The 23,488-nt window shown below is 33.0% G+C and overlaps 1 protein-coding gene across 1 annotated transcript in view; it reads right to left on the bottom strand.

Moving 5' to 3' along the window:
• Positions 1-1,283: 1,283 nt before the first annotated feature.
• Positions 1,284-23,488, bottom strand: part of LOC105346442 (uncharacterized) — a 48,924-nt gene continuing 26,719 nt past the window's right edge. Inside the window, exons 17-23 of the mRNA XM_066065792.1 lie at positions 23,064-23,157; positions 22,674-22,835; positions 21,597-21,752; positions 20,171-20,329; positions 18,869-19,030; positions 2,418-2,568; positions 1,284-2,137 (exon numbers count right to left, since the gene is read on the bottom strand). Of these exons, the coding sequence (XP_065921864.1) occupies positions 1,957-2,137; positions 2,418-2,568; positions 18,869-19,030; positions 20,171-20,329; positions 21,597-21,752; positions 22,674-22,835; positions 23,064-23,157 (1,065 nt within the window). The 3' untranslated portion in view covers positions 1,284-1,956. The remainder of the gene's footprint in view (positions 2,138-2,417; positions 2,569-18,868; positions 19,031-20,170; positions 20,330-21,596; positions 21,753-22,673; positions 22,836-23,063; positions 23,158-23,488) is intronic.

Raw genomic sequence — 23,488 nt, 5'->3', positions numbered from 1 at the left:
TTCAGTGGCGTGGATGAGGTTTATGGTCAAGGTTTCATTTTTATGAACTTTTCCCTGTAAAGATATGGTTTGCATTTTCATTCTCAAGGTGTTAGACAGTAAAACTTTTTATTGCCAAATGTAATGTCTTATTCTTGTTTCAGCCTACTTCTAGCCGGCCAATATAAAGATAACAGTTTTGCCCGTTTTCGTCCATTATTTTGAAAAAAAGAATATCTCTTATCCATTATTATTCAGAATAGACACCTTAAGGTAACTTATTGGATTTTTATTAAATCCAGAAGTATTTTACCTTGTATAAAAGCCGAAAAAAAACCTAAAGAATAATGTTTCAACCTTATTGAACCCCAATCTTCCCGCGTTTTTTGGTGTCCATGCTGTCGATTCATTTTATAACATGCGTAATACACCCTGCATGCGCCACGATGACACCACACAGCCTCCTCGAGCTCGTACTGCGTGACTATGGCGATTTTTTTCCTATATAATTATTTGTCATGCTAGTGTGTCTGTGCAGTGCTTGAACTGCGGAATGCGCCAGAAATACTTTGAACCAACCACTGGTCGTCAACACTTATGTATCCAAAATGGGCATTTCTGTGATGCTTTGAACAACTTGATTTTTATGCCCCGCCACAAAATGGCTGGGGCATATTGTGTTAGCCCGTTCAGTCATTCCGTCCCTCCGTCCTTCTCTCATTCCGTCATCATTCACTTTCCGATCACAATCTCAACAACTGTTGCACACATTTAATATACATGTCTAGACGTATCTCAAGAATATACAGGCTGAGTTCGAATTTGGTTCCAGCCGATGAATTTTGACAGAGTTATACCTCTTGAACTTTGAAAAAAAGGGAAATTCATTTTCCGATCATTATCTCAACAACCGTTGCACATATTCAACTCAAATTTGATGTTTTGATGTTCTTATGAATATACAGGTTAAGTTTGAATTTGGTTCCAGTCCGATGAGTTATGCATCTTGATCTTAGGAAAAAAATGGGAAATTCGTAGTTTCCACTCTCTAACTTTTTAAGTGATGCATAGGTAAAGTTAATATTTAATGATCATATAACGTGGCCAGGATTGAACTTGGTTCCAGTCAGATGATTTTTGACAGAGTTAAGCCTTTTGAACTTGAGTAATTTGAGTAAATGAGTAATTTTTAAGGATTTATAATTTATTCTGCCATCAAACAAATAGAATACTATTTTTTTTTTTTTTATAATTTATTTCTTTTTCAAAGATACAGACATGCAAAACAGACATTTAATCGTACACACACACACATACACACTTATGAATAAACACTGAAATGTTTTATTTTGTGGTTACTAGCCTACATGGGAAAAAAAATTAAGTATAGACCAAAAAAAGAAAAAAACATTCATGATACAGTGTAATAAAAATAAATCAGATATCAGAAGCCAAGATACCTTTCCAACTATTCCATAAGTTTTCAAAATATTGTAATTTATGTAATTTGAATACTAAATATGGCATTTGAAATATTGATCACCTCCGGGGGCATTTGTCACGTTATGTCACATCTAGTTTTTACTTTAATTCAACAATAAAAATGTAGCGTGTAGTACATGTACATTAGTATTGTGGCTCTTCGTCAAATATACTGAAAAAGACTCGATGGGCACAGTAGAGTTAGACATTGGAGTTTACAGGAAAATGCGTATTTTTTTTTATTTCCAGAAATATGAGTCTCACCATATAATGGTTATCATAAAACATTATACAATGCTCATTTCAAAACCATGTGGATGGGTCTTTTTATACTTTAATCATAATATCAATATACTATATTTTCCATTAAAATTTTGTTTTTTCCGACAAAAAGGACGTTTAAATTCTGAGAAATATACCGGTACATCATTCAATTTCCATACAGATACGGATCCTTGGCTTGGTCGAACTCAGTATCTAAAATGTTTTTGTATCCTAGTTTCGATGGCCACGCGGTGTAAGATAAATGTCACTGGGGTCTGTGGACCCACCTAAATCCTGCATATTCATGTACTCTCTCATTTCGTCTATCGTGGTGTACTCTCCAGAATTCGACAGTCCCGTATAGCTGTCCTCTGGGCTGGTCCTAGTTGTTAAGGGATTTTCATAGTAGTGTCTATATTGAAAACAAGGTGACCAATTAAGTCTCTGTCATTTAAATTTTATACCACACTATAAAGGTTCAATAAAATCATACAGAGGAGAAAATCAAATTGACGGAGGAAGATATATTTTACAAGAACAATTAAAAATACTATAATCAAACGAAGACGAACGATCAGTAATCTGGACAGAAATTCATTAAAGTGACTGACCTGACATACATGTATAAACGGAATGGTTAGTAAAATAATCATTATTCCGATTCTGTATCGGCTGAGAGAAAAAATTCTAACCTTTTGGGTTTAGTCGCTCTTTGTCTGCAAAACACCCGGCCAATTATGACTGAAATAGCAATAAGCAGCACAAAGATAGCGATCCCTACTCCGATATAATAGTATAGGAAAAAAGTTCCCTGCTCAACGTAGGACGTGCCATTTTCAACTGCTGAAATAGATTACACTCAATTAGCTAGTCTTTGTAATTGACCCAACATAAAACCACATAAAACCACAATAGACACACAAACAAAAAACAAAATAAACACAAAAAAACCAATAGTTAAGAACTGCACAACTCGGATTCAATACTTTTAATCTACAAACTAAAGTTAAATGAAAGCTTAAGGATATGTCTAAATGCAAAGTACACGATTTCAATGTTAGCATTTTTTTTTTAAATATTTATTTCCTCATAACGAAAGGAAGCCCCAGTCTTCATTAACCCTGCAACAAAAATATTCTTTATCCTTAAAACTTTATAAATGAAATGAAATAAAAAGAAATTTACTGATGATATCCATGAATTTTACGAGGTTATTGCAATTTTGCCCAAGATGGATACTTAAATTATAAAATGCATTCTTTGGTGATTCATTCGGGATATGAAGGTAGCGACATTGCAGAAAAAATACATTACCCGCGTAAGTGGGTTATATTAACAAAACAACGTTTTATATTATCTTTCTTTTAACTAATTAATAAATTGATTATGAAAAGTAAGTAAAGTTCACCAAATTACTGTTAACGTCCATAAGTACATTAGCTAAAAGAAACAGCCAAATCGTCTCCTGTGAGAATTTGAGTCTGACATCATCATTAATGTTACATGCAGTCCGTGGTTTTTGTTAGGTCGTTGTAGGTTTCGACCGATCGATAAACAGGGCGTGTCAATTTCAGTCCTGTCAGTTTCTTGTCGATTTCAGTGTCTGTAGATTTCGACCAATCAATAAACGGGCGTGTAGATTTCAGTCTGGCTGTTTCTATAGAGCTTTGAATTAAATATAAGTTTCTTTAAGGAATAGAGGTAATAATACTTGGTAGATGTAAATATAATGGAATAAAAATACATGTTGAGATCAAATTAAAAAAAACCCCACACACACCGATTGTACAGGTGCATCGGAGGGTCGAACCCCTTTCTCAGTGTGTAGTACATGTATAGTTCTCTGTGAAACCACTAAAATATTCAGTTCCTTGAATAACATTATGTAATATGAACACTGCAAAACTTGTTAAATTTATCTATATAAACATTCCAGATGATTTAGTTATCGAACATTGCTGACGATCGGAGATCGTTAAATTATTTTAAATATAATTGATTGTTTAAAAAAATTAACAAATGGTATGCGATATAAAATACGTTTGTAAACCTGTCAGTAAATACAACTGCACAAAATGGTGAGTGAACCTACAGTAACAGATGACGATAGAAAACATTTGAATAATCGAATTTTAAAACATATCTAGACAATGTGACAGCAAACCAGGTTTTCTTTGATGTGAAGTGTATTCATAATCCATGTCAACCCTGAATTAATAAACACTACCTACCGCATCCAAAGAAATGGAGTACCTTGTGACGCCGAGAACACCGGATCGACACACAGTCGCTATCCAACTATATAGTTGGATAGCGACTGTGTGTCGATCCGGTGTTCCGGTGTTCAAGATTGTTTAGAGATCTGGCAAGATGAATGCAGATGTAGATGGATTGTCAAGGAGGCCACAGAGCAACCATCAGGAGTTGTTTCATGATGTGGTAAGAGCTACAGTGTATATAACTGGCAGCATTGGCCAAGACTGAAGAAGCTCCTATGGAAGAAAGTTGTGTGATTGGGGAGTCATTGAAGCCACTTGTAGAGGATGAGATGGAAGTGTCAGTACATCAGGTTAGTAGTATTAACTGGATAGAGGAACAGGATAAGGACCCGGATATAAAACGAGTGAAAGAGTTGCTAAGCAGAGGAATGAAACCAAATAGTAAGGAGGAGTCAAGCAAGGTAAGCTAATATTTAAGAGAGTGGAAAAGACTAACAGTCCACATAGGTGTTTTGTACATAGAGTCAATGTCAGGTGGAGAAAAGGTAAGACAGTTCGTGCTACCGGGTAAGTTCCATAATATGGTTCTTAGAAGTTTACATGATGACCTGGGACACCAGGGAAGAGATAGAACATACCTGCTTGCATAACAGAGATTTTTCTGGCCTCAGATGTATAGTGATGTTGCAGCGAAGGTTGAAAATTGTGGTAGGTGTGTTCGAAGTAAAACTCCAGAGACCCAAAACAACAATTCAGACCTCAAGACCACTTGAACAGGTTTGTATTGACTTTTTTTAAGTTTAAAAAAGTCTAAAGGCGAGTATGAACATATCTTAATGATCACCGACCATTATTCAAGGTATGCTATGGCTATTCCTATAAGGAACCAGTTAGCCTCCACTTCGGCAAAAGCACTGTATGAACATTTCTTCTGTCACCATAGTTTCCCAGTTCTTCTTTATTCACAGCAGGGTAGAAACTCTGATAGTTCAGTCATCAAGGAATTGTACAGATTGGCAGGAGTAAAGAAGAGTCGTACAACACCATAACATCCCATGGGAAATGATTCAATCAGGCTCTACTGAAATATTAGGAACCCTAGACGCTGAACAGAAACAAGACTTAAAGACGTATGTTCTGGTTCAGGCCTATAATGCAACTAGACACGATACAACCTCACTATCTCATGTTTGGATGGTACCCTCGTTTGCTCATTGACGAATATTTGGGCCTTACGTATTCCCATGAACGGGTAAAAAGTAGGTAGAACTATGCACAGAAGCTACGTCGCAGATTACAGTTTGCTTACAAGATAGCTAGGGAAAATATTCACCGAAATTCAAAAAGGTATAAGCAATATTATGATTCAAAGGTAAGGTTTGAAAATTCAGAAGTAGAGAAAAGAGTTTTGGTTAGACTTTTGGCTAAAGCGGGCAAGTGTGAATTGGCTGATAAATGGGAAAAAGATCCCTACATAGTATCATCCTATCCGACGGAACTGTTGAACCTCGCAGGTCAACCAGAATAAGGAAAGCTCCGGACAGGTATGGTACTTAGGTATCTCCTTTAGAGGCAGAAGTTTGGTATGTATAGCTCTTGGGAGACTCTCACAGGTAAAAGTAACAAAAACCCTGAATATATATATATATATATATATATATATATATATATATATATATATATATATATATATATATATATATATATATATATATATATATATACAATATTCCTTCCCTGAAAAGACTCTCGTTACATCATGACGTCATAGTAAACGTTTCTAAGGAAAACAAGTTCATAACTTATGTACATTCACCTGAAGAAGGATGTAAATCGAGAAAGCGCTAGTGAATAAAAACGTTGGAACTATTCATTTTCTTTTTCTTTTTTGATTATTTATACTGTGTGATATCACCTTTCACTCATTTTGGATATATATATATATATATATATATATATATATATATATATATATATATATATATATATATATATATATATATATATATCTCGCATAGCCCCGTAACTCCGTCACTTTCGGGAAACTCCTCGCCGTTTAAAATCAAGTACGATTATGACGTCATTTTTTACATGTCAAAATATTAAATATAAAAATTTTGTCCTGGGAGTCGTTTGTTGGATGACAACTGACGTTTTTTTTTGTTTGTTTTTTTTTACACAAAATACTGGTTTCAAAAACGTCAACATTTTTTGCATGAAGCCAAATGATCTTTTAGAATATGATTGGGGGTGTCATTTTGAAGTGTGATCAGGTCTCAGAATTTTTTATTACCACGGAAATCGGTGGGCAACAAAAAATGAGGGGTTTTTTTATTGCAAGAAATGTATGATTCCCAGAACTCTTCTTAAAACTTTTGGAGTAGCTACGTCATCTCTTGGAATATGATTTGGGCTGCCCTATAGATATATGTGCAATAAGGTTTTAAAAATTGAAAGAACTTGATTCAGTTGATGTGATATTACGCCCTCTTTACCAAAAAATTAACTGCACTTTGAAAAATAAATTATACCGTAAACATATATTTAAAGGGACTTAGACACGATTTGAGATCAAAAATTTGATTTTTATTTTTTATGTATAAAATGGTTTACTGGAGCATTTTAAATGATTGATCAAATATTGAATATTAAAGTCGAGTTACAAGCGAGATACAGAGGTAAGAATTAATTGTTATGTAAACAAAGCTCGAGTCTTATAGTTGTTTACAAAAATGTAATGTAGAGAATTACCATGTCTTGGACAACATGACATGTAAAAAACAATTTAAACTAATTCAATATCTTCATAAATACTATTATCAACAAAAGAAAGATACATTTGATTGAAACTTACACCAATACAACCCATTTGTAAAAATGACAATATTCGAGCTTTGTTTACAAAACAAAGAATCATGAACTCTGTATCTTGCTTATAACTTGATATTTGACTTTCAAATTTTGACATAGCATTATAAACTTCTATAATTATCAGATTAAACATTGAAAATGGAAAAATGAAATTTGAAAATTTTAAGTCAAATCGTGTCCAAGTCCCTTGAATATATGTATTATTTAAATATAGAATAGATTTTAACCGATATTGCCTCGAGGGTGATTTTTTTTATGTGAAAATCTCCGGCGGAATTAGAATTTCCGGGAAAAAAATAGTAAAATCGGCAGTATAATTCAGAAGTTTACTGTGTGCACATGGGTTTACCATGGGGTTTACATGGGATAAAAAATCAAAATTAAATGTTTATCCTCGACATCCACCCCTCCCCCACTCAAACCTTGTTCTAAAGATTCAAAGATTTTTAAGAGTTTTCTTACTTAAAATTCAGAGTCTTCTCTTATGTGTACGCTAGCAAATTATAAATCATTTCTTGATTGGTATTTTTTTCTAGATGCACATTAAGATTTTGGAAATTGCTTTTTAATTTTTGAGATAAACAAAATATTGTATGTATTCGAAGCAATAGTAAAGTCTCCTAAACAAAGCATGTTCATCATTAAGCTAGGAATTACACACATGGGTCAAAAACTACATATGAATAAGATATAATTCGTTTATTTCCAGTTCTAGAAAGTCAGGGTGTCTCCAAGGGGGCATACCCTATATACCATTTGATGTGCAATGACACAAGAGCAAGAATAAATATGTTTAAGGGATGGGGATCTCAAAAGTTATCAAAACATATCATCATTTCATATTTCAGAGGGGGGGGGGGGGTTTAAAGACAACACCTGGGGGTCATGTACTTAACACCTTTTGAAGCATCATAATGACATTAGAAACAAGAATTGTGATATATGGTTTAGTGGTGGGGATCTCAACAGTTTTCAAGATATTTGGTATTTTCCTGTTTCTTGGGGTCAGAACAATCCCATAGGGTCATGGCCTACATTATATTTGATACATCGTAATACATTGAAAAAAGACCCTTCCTTCCTATTATAACTCATATAAACATGATAATAAGTCTCTACACTTACTTACATGTAATACACACATTTAATACAAAATGTCACAGGGTCAATATGAGGTCAACTCAATAGTGTAAGTCTGACAAATGATCAAATAACCTTTGCAATTAAAATGACAAAAACTGTACAAATGCGATAGGTAATGATGATAAGCTTATTCAAATATTAAAAGATGATGTTACAGTATCATGGCAAAGGGGGATCACTTATCTAGAAAGTGAGAGTAAAACTTTAGTATACTGGTGTCTCAAAATATTATGCTACTACATGTATTATGCTTATCTATATTGTTCAACATCATAATGATAATCCAATTAGAGCACAATATGAATCCCTTTAGCTGATCATCACAAAAGAAACGTTTATGCATGTTAATGAATAGTCCTTTTCTGCATATGGAAAACACATACCGGTATATACACCACGTGAAACCCATCTAACCGAAGAGCTGGGTAAAACTAGTACCCGCTAATGCAGACCTGTGTTGTGTACGTATCTTCAGACAAAGATCAGTTATTTGTAACATGCATGTATTTTTATGACTTTATTTCTCAAAACCTGTTGCACTATTTTATTAGGTAAATAACTATCTAAAGCAAATATTTCAGTCTTAAGGTGGTACATGACAAATGCATATTGTGATACACTCCCTATTGAAATAAACAATAAAGTAGAAATATAATATTTTCCCCAAAATAATGTTACTTACAGTGAAGTGCAATGGGTTAGAGTGTTAACTACGTGTCCAGAAGTAGAAAAGTTCAAATCCTGCTGGGGCTTTTCTATTTTTTACTTAAGTTTCCAAAAATTTATATACTCATTTTTTTTTGGCAAAATACATGTTTTGTAAAATTCTAAAATTCTAAAACATCTTCATGAAAGAATTGGATTATAACGCACTTTTATCGACAAAAATATTGACATGTGTCTTATACCACCTTAAATCCGTAATTATATCTTCTGTCCTGGCAGTTCTGCATTGAAAAGCATTGCGCAATATAATTACATGTATGTTATTTATTTTGCACTGTTTACAATCTTCTTTGTTGCAACTACATATACAGGCTTTTGTTGTTATCAAAATATTCTGATGTATATTTATTTATTCATGAGGAGTCGGGTGTGTGTGTGTGTGGGGGGGGGGGTCAGAGTAATACATGTAATTGGGTTTGCAAGGGGGGATTGTGGTCCGAGGTGTATTTTTTGGTAATTTTACTAATACAGTAATATAAAGGAATTTTAAAGGGGGAGGAGGGCCTGGACCCCTCACTCCCACCCCTTCTCTAAATCCATGCACACGTACAAAGATGTTGGCACACAGAGGCAAATCTGAAGCAAGCAACTGCCCAGGGGAGGAGACATAATTTTATTTTGTTTGTAATAATTAGTTTGTAGTAATATAGACCATACTTTCTATGACATTATCTATTTTACTGATTTCGTCATTTCTTCATTTATCAAGAATTTATGAATCGTGTTGAAATAAAACGATGAAACAAAACAATAACCAACATGCAAACAATTTTCAATGATGAAATACATGACTGTATAAAATGCATCATTTATTGTTTCAGGACTTCCCCTAATTGTCATTAACCGAACCCGAGATTCTACTATTGATTTGATCCAAGTAATGACATCTTTCAAACTTACATTCTCACACGCTTTAAGTGCTTACTCGCTTTATTTAGACCCGGCCTTTTGATCTATGTACTTAAAGAGGCATGGTCAGAATTTTGGTCAAAAATTATTTTTTCGATTTTAATGCTAACAATGCTTCAGTAGGGCATTTTTAATAGGCAACCAAAGTTTGAGCGTCATTTGTTGAGTTATAAGCAAGTTACAGAGCTTACAATTCTTCGCTATGTAAACAAAGCTTTTGTTTACATTTTGAATGTTGAAGTGAAAATTCCAGCTTTAGACCTCACACGAATGTGTTAATCGTTAGGAACTTTTTATTTATGCTTAAAATGAATAAGAAGAAAGACAAATTAGCTTGAAAAGTTTTTTAATGGTATATTGAACCTATGTAAACAAAAACAGGGCACGAGCCTTGTTTACTTGACGAAGAATTGTATGCCATGTATCTTGTTTAAAACACATCGACCGGCACATAAATTTAATTTGATCATAAGAAATGCATTTCTAAAGCATTGTAAATAATAAAAACAGAAAAATAAAATTTGACCAAAATCGTGACCATGCCCCTTTAACTCGACGCGTTCACACACATTAATTAAGCGATTTATATTGCACTTTCTGCGTCAATGAAACTAATACCCGCTGAGCGAGCCAAAAAGTTGTGCGTTCTAATTACACCGGAACAAAGATTTGTTTTTTCTCTCTCTCTATCTTTATTGGGAGTTGATTTTAATCAACTCTCCTATGCAGTTACTCAGACAAATTAGTTCTTGAAAATAATTGATAAATTCATTGTAATGTATGCTAAAGCATTGTTTTTCAAGGAAACTTATTTATAAATACCTTGAAAATAGTCAGATTTTAAATGGTACGAACAATTTAAATATTTTTGTAGTCGTATGTATTCCTACGTCAGAGTTCAATATGGTCTCGTTCAACTCGACGCTCGGCTGTCTCGGTAAATCCTTGTCGGAAATTAACGGTGTCAGCCGGGCGTTTGGTTGAACGAGACTAGAGTTCAATATTGCTTGGATCCATGCAATTTTCGAGAAATATTTCTATTACTGATACATGTACATAGTTTGATTGAATTAATTTTATCTTTAAATATTATTTAACATGATTCATATGGGGGTTTCTCGACACTCTTGTCGAAAAAGTACAAAAATTCATTCATAAAAATCAACAATCAACTCCCATCAGTTCTTCAGTACTTTGATTTTTTTAATTTGATAACACAACATTTCTTCATTGTTGGGTTGAAATACAAGTTGGAAAACACCGTTTCCAACGGAGGACCTTAAAGTGATCGTAATGTTTTTTTAAGGTCTTACGTTTCCAACAGAAAGCATTATTATTATTGCTTTGTTTCTTTTCCCCTATCATTAAGGGCTTCCGTTTTCCAACGGAAGACCTTATTGTTTTCGTTCGGTTTCTTTTTCCCTATTATTAAGGTCTTCCGTCTTCAGCGGAGGACCTTACCGGTTCTCTACGCGTTCTCATTCTTCTATATTATCATTTTTCTTCATGGTAGTCACCCTGAATTTCTCAGCCATTTCTGAATCGATTTTAATGATTTTTACAGGGATGATGTCCTAGGTGAATGTCTCTTTGCATCTTACTTCCTGTCTGAAAATTCACTTCCGCTTCTGAATTATCTCCCTTTTTCATGGATTTTGGAACATGATAGTGTCCACGCATGTCCTCAAAAACTGTTATAGTTAGGTACTTGAAATTAAATTAAAATTGAAATTGCAAGATAGAGTGGTTATGGTAGTTTTGTTTGCTTGTTTTAGATTTGACCAAAAGTCATCATCCTTGAAGCTCGCCCAGAACTGAAAATGTTGATGTTAAATTTTTTGGTCAATTTTTACGAAATTTGAGATTTGATCACGAATATCTTTCTTTTAATCAATATTTTGCTAACACATGTAGAGCATCAAAAATTTATCTATAAATGATCTTTCACCTGACACCAAGCAAAAGGGGCTGACCCCTCCAACTAGGGGCCAAGAGGGGTCTAAAGTCTTTTATTTATATCTCTTTAATGAAAAATATTTTGTAATGCATTATAGAGGCAAAAATGTTTATTTTCCAGTTATCTACCTATATATGTTAAAAGTTTTCTGATATGTTACATAATTAGGGTTTTTAAGGGGCTAGAAGTCCAATATTTTGATCATTTATATCTTAAAAAGGAGAAATATTTTGAAATGCATTATAGAAGAGAAGATACTCAGAATAATATTTGTAATAATATTAAACCACCAAAGTTTCGTTTAATGGTCCTTATTAGGAGATAAGGGTCGGCCCCTAAAACAATCTTTCCCAAATATCTCAAAAACAGTAACAAATTTCTAAACACTTGTTGAACAAAATACGTTTAATATTAGGGGACCTTTCATTTGATATTAAGAAAAAAGGGCTAGCCCCTCAAATTTGATGATAAGAGGGATCTAAATGTTTCAATCAAAGCTCTTATACATATATCAGAAACAAAACAAGGACGAGAAGTCCAATACATTTATGATTTATTTGTAAAAGAAAAAGAGGATACAGAAATTAAAGAGAAGAGTCTGTTTAAAATCAAAGGATTTTTCATTCAATTTCCAAATCATGTTTAGCTGGTAAATAGCAAAATAAAGGTCATGCATGTATCTCAAACTCTAGTGATATTGGGAATTTAGTATTTTCCGTTTAATATAGAAGTTACCGACCGCCCCCCCCCCCCCCCCTTCATAAATTCATTTAGTTTTTCTGGCCCGATTTTACTTGATCTTTGAACTCGGACCTTTAAATTCAACTTAGTACCATTCTAGATTACCAGACCAATTTGTTCATTATTAACAGAGTTATGAACTTTTTGGCAATTGAGTTTTAATTGTCGTGTTTGACATGTACTGTAGAAAAAATTCTAACTCCCGAGCCCTTCACTAAATCCTCATGAAATTTTTTGTAAATGTACCTCGGACCTCATTCTTTTTTTCTGCCAAATTTGCAGCAGATTGAACAATCAAGAAATTTCCGATATCAAGCCGCGAGTATAGCCTGTACGGGGACTTCAAATTTACACAGTGAAAAGGATGTAAGCAGCCGCGTAATATTTCTGTTGCATGTATATTTCTTGTTTTCCGTTTAGTCTGTATCTACGATAGCGTATGAACTACTTATGAATGTTAGAACTGTGGAAATTACTTTCATTTAATTTTTATTGAATAAATTTACGTGTTACTGATTTCGTTATTTCTACATTTATAAAGATTTAATCAATTATGTTGATATAAAACAGTCAAACATAATAGTAAACGACACCAAACAAAAATCTCAACACTCAAATACATGTGTAAAATGCATCAGTCATTGTTTTAGGACTTCCCTTAATTGTCGTTACCCGAATCCGAGATCCATACCTCAAAATTCTACTTTCGATTTATTTACGACGAAAATCAAGCTCGGTCCTTTTCATCCCCTTTCATACACAAACACGCATCAATATTTCAAATGACCTCGCACTGTTACCAAACCTGAGTAGTCAGACATCTTACACGTTGTTTTTCATCTCATACAAAAATTCAGCTCCTGTCCCGGGCGGAAACGCCCTAAATTCAAAGAGAAAATCGGAATTATTTCGCGTCAGCCGGAGCCAAGATTTGTTCTTTCTCTCTATTTCCTTCTCTCCATTTTTTTTTACTTTATTAACTAAAATATTCAACATAAAGGGTTTGTTGGACTGAAGTTCAAGTTGAAAAACACTCTTCTATTAAGGTTTAGACAAAAACAGTCTTTTATTATTAAGGTCTTCCGTCTTCAGCGGAAGACCTTACTGTTTTTCTACGCGTTCTCATTCTTCTATATTATTAAGGTCTTCTGTTTCCAACGGAAGACCTTATTGTTTTCGTTCGGTTTCTTTTTCCCTATTCTTTTACGTAGTAAGGTCTTCTGTTTCCAACGGAAGACCTTATTGTTTTCGTACTGTTTATTATTTTTTCCCCCAAATTTTGTGCACGCGATTTCTCGAAAATTTATCAACCGATCTCGACGATTTTTTCACAGATGATGGGACATTATCGGAATTTTATATGTTTTTGAATTTTTTGTCGTCGTCACTCCTGGTCCGGATTTACGGTAGATTTTGTAATTTTTTACGACCAATTTTGTGCAGAGCTGATCTCAGAAACTATCAGAGATAGACTTTGAAAATTTCAGGATAGGTATACCATGGTTTGAAGTTGTGCACTATATAGTTGTTTTGCACCAGTGGCGCTATTCCTTGGAGATCGCTTAGGCACGAAAATGGGGTACAGATTTTGAATCAAAATTTTCATACATTTTGATCAGTATCTTTTTATCGGTTAATATTTTGTTAAGACATATAGAATAAAAGTAGTAGAGAATCAAAGTTCTATCCACCAAAATCAAGAAAAGGGGGCTGGCCCCTTTATATAGGGATTAAGAGACTTGTAAATTCTATTACAAATAACTTGAAAAACGATAAATATTTTGTTATGCATTATAGAATCAAAGTTGTTGATCGCTACAATATCTGTTTGAAACAGTCATCGGCAGGCCCATGTTTGACGTAATTAGGGATTTTTAATCATTATCTTAAAATTTGGGGAAGGGGTGTTAATTTTTAAATTGTATCGATATTTCATGGTATCATTAAAAAAAAATCGGACGGAAGACCTACTGGTTACTCGTAACGAGGTCGTATCTAGTTCTTTTTCTTTTTTTCTTACAAATTTTGTGTACATGATTTCTCAGAAACTACTCAAGCGATTTAGACGAAACTTTCAGATTTGATAGATAGTGATCTAAACCTGATTGGAATTTTTTTTACTGATGACGTCACTTCCGGTTTTGAATTTCAACAATTTAGCGATTTTCAGAGCGTAAGCTTGTCCAGGGGTTGTAGATCTGACATGTGGTATATATATTTTCCTGTGACCAAAAGCGCCGAAGCTTGCCCGAGCTTGAAAATTACAGTTAAAAAAGTGTCGTGATTTTTCGTGTTTTTTTTTTTCAATATCTCTTTCCTCGATAGTATTTTGTAATAACATGTAGAACAAAAAATCTTTATAAAGTCAAGAGCTTTAATTTGACATCAAGAAAAAGGGTTTGGCCCTTCAAATAAGGGGCTAATGGGGCTCTGACGTCTTTTAATGATAACTTTGTACTGTGAAATATTTTGTGATACGTTATAGAAACAATTATGTTCATTCTAACGTTATTCACCTACACATGGCAATCATTTACTCCTATGTTACGTTATTAGGTATTTCAAGGGGCCAGAAGTCCAACACTTTGATCCTCAATATCTCAAAATAGAGGAAAATTCTTGAAAACAGTATTTAACAAAAGATGCTCAAAATATTGAGCTTAACAATGTACAACCATATATTGTTTGTTATCTGGACCCTAAAAGGAGTTTTAGGACCGGATATCAAAACGATTTTCCCCAGATATCTCGAGAACGGTACAGAATTTCTAAACACTTATTAGCGGTACACAAAAATAACTTTTAACTAAAATGAATTAAAAGGAGCTGATCCCTCAAATAAGGGACACCAAAGGAGTAGATAGTCTTTTACCCATTACTCTTAGATCCAGCCTCCATTTCCAGATAAGTTTCGTTGACGAAGATCAAGAGTAAGGTTATTCCATATTCTAAAAATCGGACGGAAGACCTCCTCGTTGCTCGCAACGAGATCGTGTCTAGTTATTATTTTTTTCCTTACAAAATTTGTGCACGTGATTTCTCCGATATGGCTCGGCGGATTTTCATGAACCTTTAGAATCTAATAGATATTGATCTATACTTAACACACATTTTTTTATTTTGATGACGTCATTTCCGTTTCTGAGATATTGACGTTTTAGCGATTTTAATAGGGTCAGCTTGTCCATCAAACTCCTCCTAAATGATTAAAGATATCAAATTCAAAGAACTATATATGATATAAGTCAAATTTGGCCCTCATAATTCGCTATTTTTAAAATGATACAGGTACATTAATTTGTTGTGCTATTATATAAAAGAGTTGACCTAAAATATGTTTTTCACCTATTTATTTGATTTACATGCACTCACTGGCAGTATATGACGTCAGAAGTGACGATATTTTCATAATTCAATCAAAATCAGTCAAAAATTGACATTTTTTCTTATCTTTTTTCGAATGAGAAATACAGAGCGACTCTTTGAACAAGAACGAACTTTTTGTCACGTATAAGTATTGGAAAGATACATCTTTGGTGAAAATATTTTGCTTGTTCGAGCAGTCGCTCAATGTTTCCTTAAAGAAAAACTGCCTCAAAACAAGCCGTTTTATGCTAAAACTGAGAAAATGGCGGGAAAAGGTAACCTTTATGATGTCATATTTTTAAATTTTGGGCATTGAAATCAAAATGAAAATTATGAAAAAACTTCATATGTATATTTGTACAAATAAAACAAAGAATAGCAGTAAAATGACAATGTTCATTTAAGGGGGCCATTTTAAGCTCAAACCATATTATATAGTCCTTTTTAGGAATTGTAGTTTTGCATAAAGTAAATCATTTATGTCTGGCACAAAAGGCGCCGAAGCTCGTCTGGACCCGAAAATTGAGATATAAAAAAATGTAGCGATTTTCCTTGGTTTTCTTTATGTATTTTTTATCTCGAAAATATTTTGTGAAGACATGTAGAGCAATTAAAATTTACCTTTAAAATACCTTTCATTTGACATCAACAAAAAGGGGCTGGCCCCTCATATAAGGGGTTAAAAGCTCTCTAAAATCTTCCATCCATAGCACTTTACTAAGAAATATTTTGCAATATGTTTAGGAAGCAGATATGTTCATCTTATAGGTGTTTAACTATATATCATAAAAAAAAAAATTCATGCGATACACAATTAAGGGTGTTAAGGGGCCAGAAGTCAAAAATATCAATCAAAAAGGACAAATATTTTGAAAAGCAATATAGAATAAAAGATGCTTAGAATGCTTATCTAAACAATATTCAACCATCAAAATTTCGTTCTGTGGTACCAAAAAAGAAATAAGGGGACAGCCCCTAAAACTTTCTTTTCCAGATAGCTCAAGAACGGTAACGAATTTCTAAACAGTTGTTGAACAAAATATGTTTGATTTTAAAGAGACCTTTTATTTGACATCAAGAAAAAGGGGCTGGTCCCTCAATTTAGGGGCCAAAATGGCCCGAAGTCTTTCATCCATAGCATTTTACTGAGAAATATTTTGTAATATGTTAAGAGGCGAAAATGTTAATCTTCCAGTTATGCATCCATATATTATAAAAGTTTTCTGAATACGTTACGTAATTAGGGATTTTAAGGGGCTAGAAATCTTTTGATAATACATAGAAACAATTATGTTTATCGAAACATTATAAACCTATAAATTGTTTACTCCTTTGTTACGTAATTAAGGATTTTAAGGGGTCAGAAGTCAAATTTTGAAAAGTAAAATTAAACAAAACATGCTTTAGAATAATGTGCTTAATAATATGCAACCATCATTTTTTTTATTAACCGGTCCCTAAAAGAGTTATATGGTCAGCCCTTAAAATGATCTTTTCCAGATATCTAGAGAACGGTATATAATTTCTAAACACTTGTTGAACAAAATGTGTATTACATGACATGAGCTTTCTTTTGACATCAAGAAAAAGGGTCTGCCCCTTCAAATTCAAGGTCCAAAGTGGTACATAATATATAATATTAGATCCCCCCCTCCGCTTTCCTGATATGTTTCTTTAATAAAGATCAAAGGCAATTTCATTACTTCTTCTTAAAAATCGGACGGAAGACCTCCTCGTTGCTCACAACGAGATCGTGTCTAGCTAAATTCTTTCGTTTCTAACGGGAGACCTTATTTTTATTTATCTCTTTCTTTTTCACTATTATTTTAAATTTTTTATATGTAACGTTTTCTCAAAAATTCTTCAGCCAATTTATATGCAATTTTCAGACAAAATTTTGAAGACAAAATTTTAAAGAAAATTACACGTCATTTTTTTTAACTCGTCACCTCCGGTTCTAGGTTATTAAGGATTTTATCTTTTTGCTTGTTCACAATTTTTCTCAATTAATTAAATTATCTAAACATTCTACTTCTTGTAAGATATCTCAAATATCTCAAGAAGCCTAGCTACTTCCGGTAAGATATCTCAAATATCTTCTGTAGCATTTATTTTAACAAATGTGATACCCGCGAGATTTTACTCACTGTAAGTAATTGAGACAAGAAATTTTTATGAATAATAGAAGTTGTTTAGATAGAAGATGTGTTTAACGGGTCTCATTTTGTCAACCGTCACTTTCGGTTCTAACCGGAAGGGTTCACACAAATATTGTTTTTTACAAGATTAACCGACTTTCTTAATTGTTTTCTACAGCCTGATAAACAGTGAGGAATGTGTACAAAAAATGCCAGCTTTTATCTTTATTAGTAATTTCCGTTCGTATGTTTCCGGTCCCGAAAAACCTGGTTTCAGCGAGATCTCTGATTTTTGCAGAGATGTGAACAACCAAACCTTGAGGAAAGATTGACTTATGGTTGTAGAAATGTTTATCATGTTTTGTTTGGTTCGGCGTTACTTCCGGTCGTCACAGAAAGTACTTCATAAATTGATAGTTCTTTCATTCGTGTTCTGTTTTACATGGGAGTAATATCTGGATATTTCATTCACAGTAATAATCATATCCATTTTTTGTTCTACATGAGAGAAGCAATGTCTATAGTTAAACCTTTTGTTTCTTTTGTAACAAGAGTCTAGTTAAAACTATTTTTTGCTTGTATATACATGTATTCATATATTGAACTTTTAAACTTAGCACTTCTTGTAGCCCCCATTATTGGTCCTATTAGCTATTTTTTATACAATTTGAATCACAACAAAATTTAATTTAGTAATCTTTCATAGCAATATCAACATACCCATGCATTGAAAATTATTGCTGAAGTAATGTGAAGTGAATCATTTGAAAGAACAGTCATTGGATTTGACTAGTCAAACATCCTCAAATGTTATTTTAAAAGTGTTTTTAGTTTCAAATCGTTCTTTAATCCATCTCTCGATATTGATATTACCGGTAAATAAATTTCGACCAAAAAGTTTTGAACCTTTCCTCATGGCTCAAACTGGCTTAAAAATTTGAAATGAACTGTCTTAATATGAATGAGCTTAATTATTTGGGTTAAGTTAAATATCTTCTTGCCAACAATAGCAGTATTTGTGTATTCCAGAAATATAGTTACACAGATATTCTGATTCAGAATACTTGGCATACATTTACAATCTGTTCTGTTGTTCTTTCCAGCTGCTTCTGTAGAATAGTTTTCTGGACATTTTATACATTCCTCTTGCAGGTCTTTTGGTTGATATTCTCCGACTGGACATGGCTCACAGACATTTGTTGTTTTGTTGCGAAATGTTCCATTATAACACATAGCTGAAATCAGACAGTATTGTTTCATGTTAAGCCTTTCGAACTGCTTACATTTAAAGTGAGGGACATCATTTGCAAGCTAGAACTTGCTACCAAAAGATGCAAAAGTGCAATATCTTACAACTGAAACATTCGTTTGCATTCTGACTTAAATACTTACAATTTTAGACATTATGTCGTAACAATCATTCTGACATTTAATCAAATAATTGTGAATGCATCCTGTTTTTTTGTTCCTACCATTCAAATTCTCAAAATAATTGTTTTCATAAATTCTAATATAATGATTTATAATCAAAGATGCATATATACCAGTACATGATGGATACATGCATTGCATGCAAACAAATGATGAAATGTGATTGTTTAATAAGACTGACAAGTCAGGCAAAGAGTCTTTAAAATTAAAAAAACATACATGATGTTTCTAAGAAAAGATGATCTCAACACATATCTTCATTGATAAAAAAAAAAAATTCTTATCAGTTTACAAATGAAATTAAAAGAAAGATGCCTAGTGCAGACATTTTTAAAACTACATTAAATGCAGGTCCGTCTAAAATTGGATCAGCTATAAGTTTTTCATATTTATTCATTGCTTTAAGAAAGTTTATCCTTTGATATGAACCAACACTTATTTCATAACAGTTAAACTAAATTTAAACTCAGTTTCTTTTCTGATAAATCTTTCTGCTTGATAGCAATCAATCATAAATTTTAATTAGCTTTTTAATTCGTTATTACACAAAAGCCAAACACCTGTAGATTAAAGGTAATATACATGTAGGAAAGAAAACACTTAAAGCGACAAAAACAACAGACATTCACACGTAGACATAAGACTTGCAACACACTAAAATATCTGAATTGATAGTCCTATCAATAATAATTTTTGTTTCATTTCTTACTTTGCTGAACAATAATGGACTCAGCAATGGATTACACTTAAACTGGTGCCCAGTGAATAATAATGAAACGGCTACCATAATAAATAAGGAAAAAATATATATATCATGGACCGTAGCCCCCCCCCTCAAACCCCACCCTCAAACCCCACCCCTCCCAGTTTCTACTGGCAAAATAAGTAAAATAAATAATTCAGAGTAACAGAAATATGTGGCACATATATAATCTGACACCTACTTATGTAACAGCTGTCTTTACTGGTGCTACCATTCCCTGCTGTTGTGTTTCCTGCCGGGCACTCCATGCAGACATCCAACAGAAAGCTGCGATAATATCCACGAGGACAATCAACACAGTTTCCGTCCGGTTTTAGCTGTGTTCCTTCAGGACAATCATCTTATTAAGAAAAAAAAAAACATTGAATGATTTAGTATTTATAAATTGAAATAAATACTCTGTCAAACCGGATATAAAACAATGTTTGGACATACGCAAAAATCATCATTGCTGACAAGACGTAGCACTTTAAATTACCTTAAACATAGTAATATTTTAAATGGTAAGAACAATTTAGATATTTTTAAGTCGTATGTATTCCTACGCAAAAGTTCAATTACAGTGGTAGCGTTTGGATTAAAGAACACAATATCCAATCTAAAGATAAAACCATGAATGAACCATGATGGTTAGAAATTGCTTTGATACCATTTTCCAGAAATATTTCGATTACTGATACATTATACATCGTAGAGTTTGATGGCGTTAATTCTATCTTTGAATATTACACAACGTGATTCATAAGGTGTTTTCCGTCTATAGCTCAGAATTCTTGTCAAAAAACAAACCTGTGGATTCATTTGAGAAAAAATGTGTGTAATTATTCAAATAGGGCTAAGTAACTACTTGCCATGCGAAAAAACACATCGTTGATATAAAAATAAATAATAATCAATTAAATCAACTCCCGTTAGTACTTCAGTAATTTTATTTTTACTTATAAGCAGTAAGAACACAGATTATGTTCTCTATAGCTATCAATTATCATTTTTAGTCCAAGGTTTGATAATTCCTAAAAAGTTAACACTTGAACATGCTATGATGACAATGAAGCTGAAAGTTAATTATATAATTAACATCCGCTCAGTAATATACATACTTCTTGACTGAGGTATATGGATTTAGATTTTAACCTAAAAACTTCATTACAAATTGCTTTGACAATTGAGATAACAAAAAATATCATATAATAATTTAATTCTGGTTATAACGCGCTTTCTGATTGGCTAAAAAATTGTTTTATATCGTATAAAGAATGTTGCCTACGTCATAGTACGACTAAAGTCAAAAATGTATCAATACGCCTGACGTTACGTTTGAATTTTGTACAATTTCACATCATTTTAAAGGTCAAATGACCGTTTTTATCTACAATGAAGAGTTAAAAAATTAAACTATAAGCAATGAATTCAATATTTATTAGTTTTATACGATATAAGATGGTTTGAAACATTTTACGTTTTTTTATAAACCGCTTTGCGGTTTATAAAGCGAAAACTGCCCCATACCATTTTATATCGTATAAAACAAATAAATATTGAATTCATTCCTTAAATCAATTAGAAACAATACAGAAGAAAACATTATCTGTATTTTAAATGCTTACCAAAACATTGTGAAGGGCTGATGGAGCCCTTACCACTCGTTTTTTTACCGAGTGGACAAGGAAAGCAGTAATCTTTGCCAGTCATGTTCTGATAATAGTGGTTTGAACAGAAAGAACATCTTGAACCATCCCAAAACTCCCCAACAGGGCAATCGCCTAAAACAAAACATCATAATTTAGATTCTAATTGTTAGATAAGTAAACTCAGTTTTTAAGAAACGAGACCATGGCGACAAACAAAATTGTGGATATGTACACATGTTATTTCGTTCTATGAAACTAAAGGATCTAAAAGATCGATGTGAGTCCGTTTTTCTTTTTTGAAAAAATCAAAATAGATTTAGAAATATTTTCCTTCAGATAAAGCCAACTGTTCTGCAGTGACTTGCATATTCTTTTACTATTGCTATAGTACATTGTTTCAGATTTGGCAATTTTCTGGTATTAGAGGGAGTAATTTTTAGCTAGCTTAATTTTGAAAGATAGCTAATTGTTTAAAAAACCAGGAAAAAATATAAGCTACCAAGAAAACAAGAGATGTTTATGAAACGCTTCTGCTGCCACCCTTGGACATACTTATAGGGTGCAGAAGCCTTTAATATAAGCAATATACACGTAAATGCAATTGACCTTTTGAACTTAAAATCAATAGGGGCCATATACCGGTACTTTCTGAGATGCATCAACCTATACAGGTAAAATTGCAACATATGTTCAACATATGTATCGAGTAACATATGTTAAACATATGTTGAACATACGTTAAACATATGAATTTTTCACAGCATGTTGAACATATGTTTGAGAAATATTGTTGACATATTTTTGAAAAATATGTTAAACATATTACAGACTTAAAACATATGTTTAACATATATTTGTGGAAATCATATTTTCAACGTATGTTGAACATATGTTGCAATTTTACCTGTTAATACAGACAAGTACATTTAACACATAATGGTTCTTAAAATCTCTACTATCAAACGTGTGTACTCTCTAAACATGGTTGTACTAAATACCACCACTCACCTAAACATTAATAGATATTTTAACAACAGCTTTTTTGGAACTTACCAACACAATCAGTATTGGATGTATAACCTACTCCAAATGTAATTTTGCCAGAACCACAGCCAAAACATTCTATTAATCCAGTTGAACTTCCATAAGATCCGACAGGACAGAATTCACAGTTCTGACTGGAACTATCGTAAAAGGTCCCCATGCTACATGCAACTAAATGCAGAGTAAGGGTAGACATAGATATACAACTAGATTTGACAATTTTTTGATGATGCATTTCTATCATTACATGAAGATTACAAAAATTAAATATTAAATTGTTAATCGACCTGAAAAAATTAATTGCAACCTATTAAGTTTTATTTATCAGATTCATATAGAGTAATCCAAGAGAAACCACACCATTAAAGAAAATGAAATTAATAAAAATGAAAATTATACCACAGTTGTCTCCAATCACCGTGTAACCAGCAGGACAGGAGAATGTATCAGTTATTACTACTTGATCATTCAGTACCTTTGCTCCACCAATTTCCTTAAAACAGTAGTGTTCGCAACTGAATTAAACTACACATACTAAAATGGTGGTCACCTCAAAGGGTCCTGCTTAAATAATGACAAGAGGCCCACAGGCCTTGACGTTTACCGGAGTACCATAGCCCTTAGATTGACATGTCAGAGAGTCTCACGTTTGAATTTTAAGCTTCATTTATAAATCTAAATTGTAAAGCCTCCCCTGACTCCTACAATGCTTTTATTATTTGAAGTTTGAAAACATTTATTCATGAAATGGGAAGAAGGGGGGGGGGGGTGGGTGGGTGGGGGTTCAAAAAATTGTAAACTTTTGGTAAAAGAAACCTGCAGGC

Source organism: Magallana gigas, chromosome 7 (assembly GCF_963853765.1).
Source record: "Magallana gigas chromosome 7, xbMagGiga1.1, whole genome shotgun sequence".
NCBI lineage: Eukaryota > Metazoa > Mollusca > Bivalvia > Ostreida > Ostreidae > Magallana > Magallana gigas.
The sequence above is the reverse complement of the archived record's forward strand: the minus strand, read 5'-3'. Positions and strand labels throughout refer to the sequence as shown.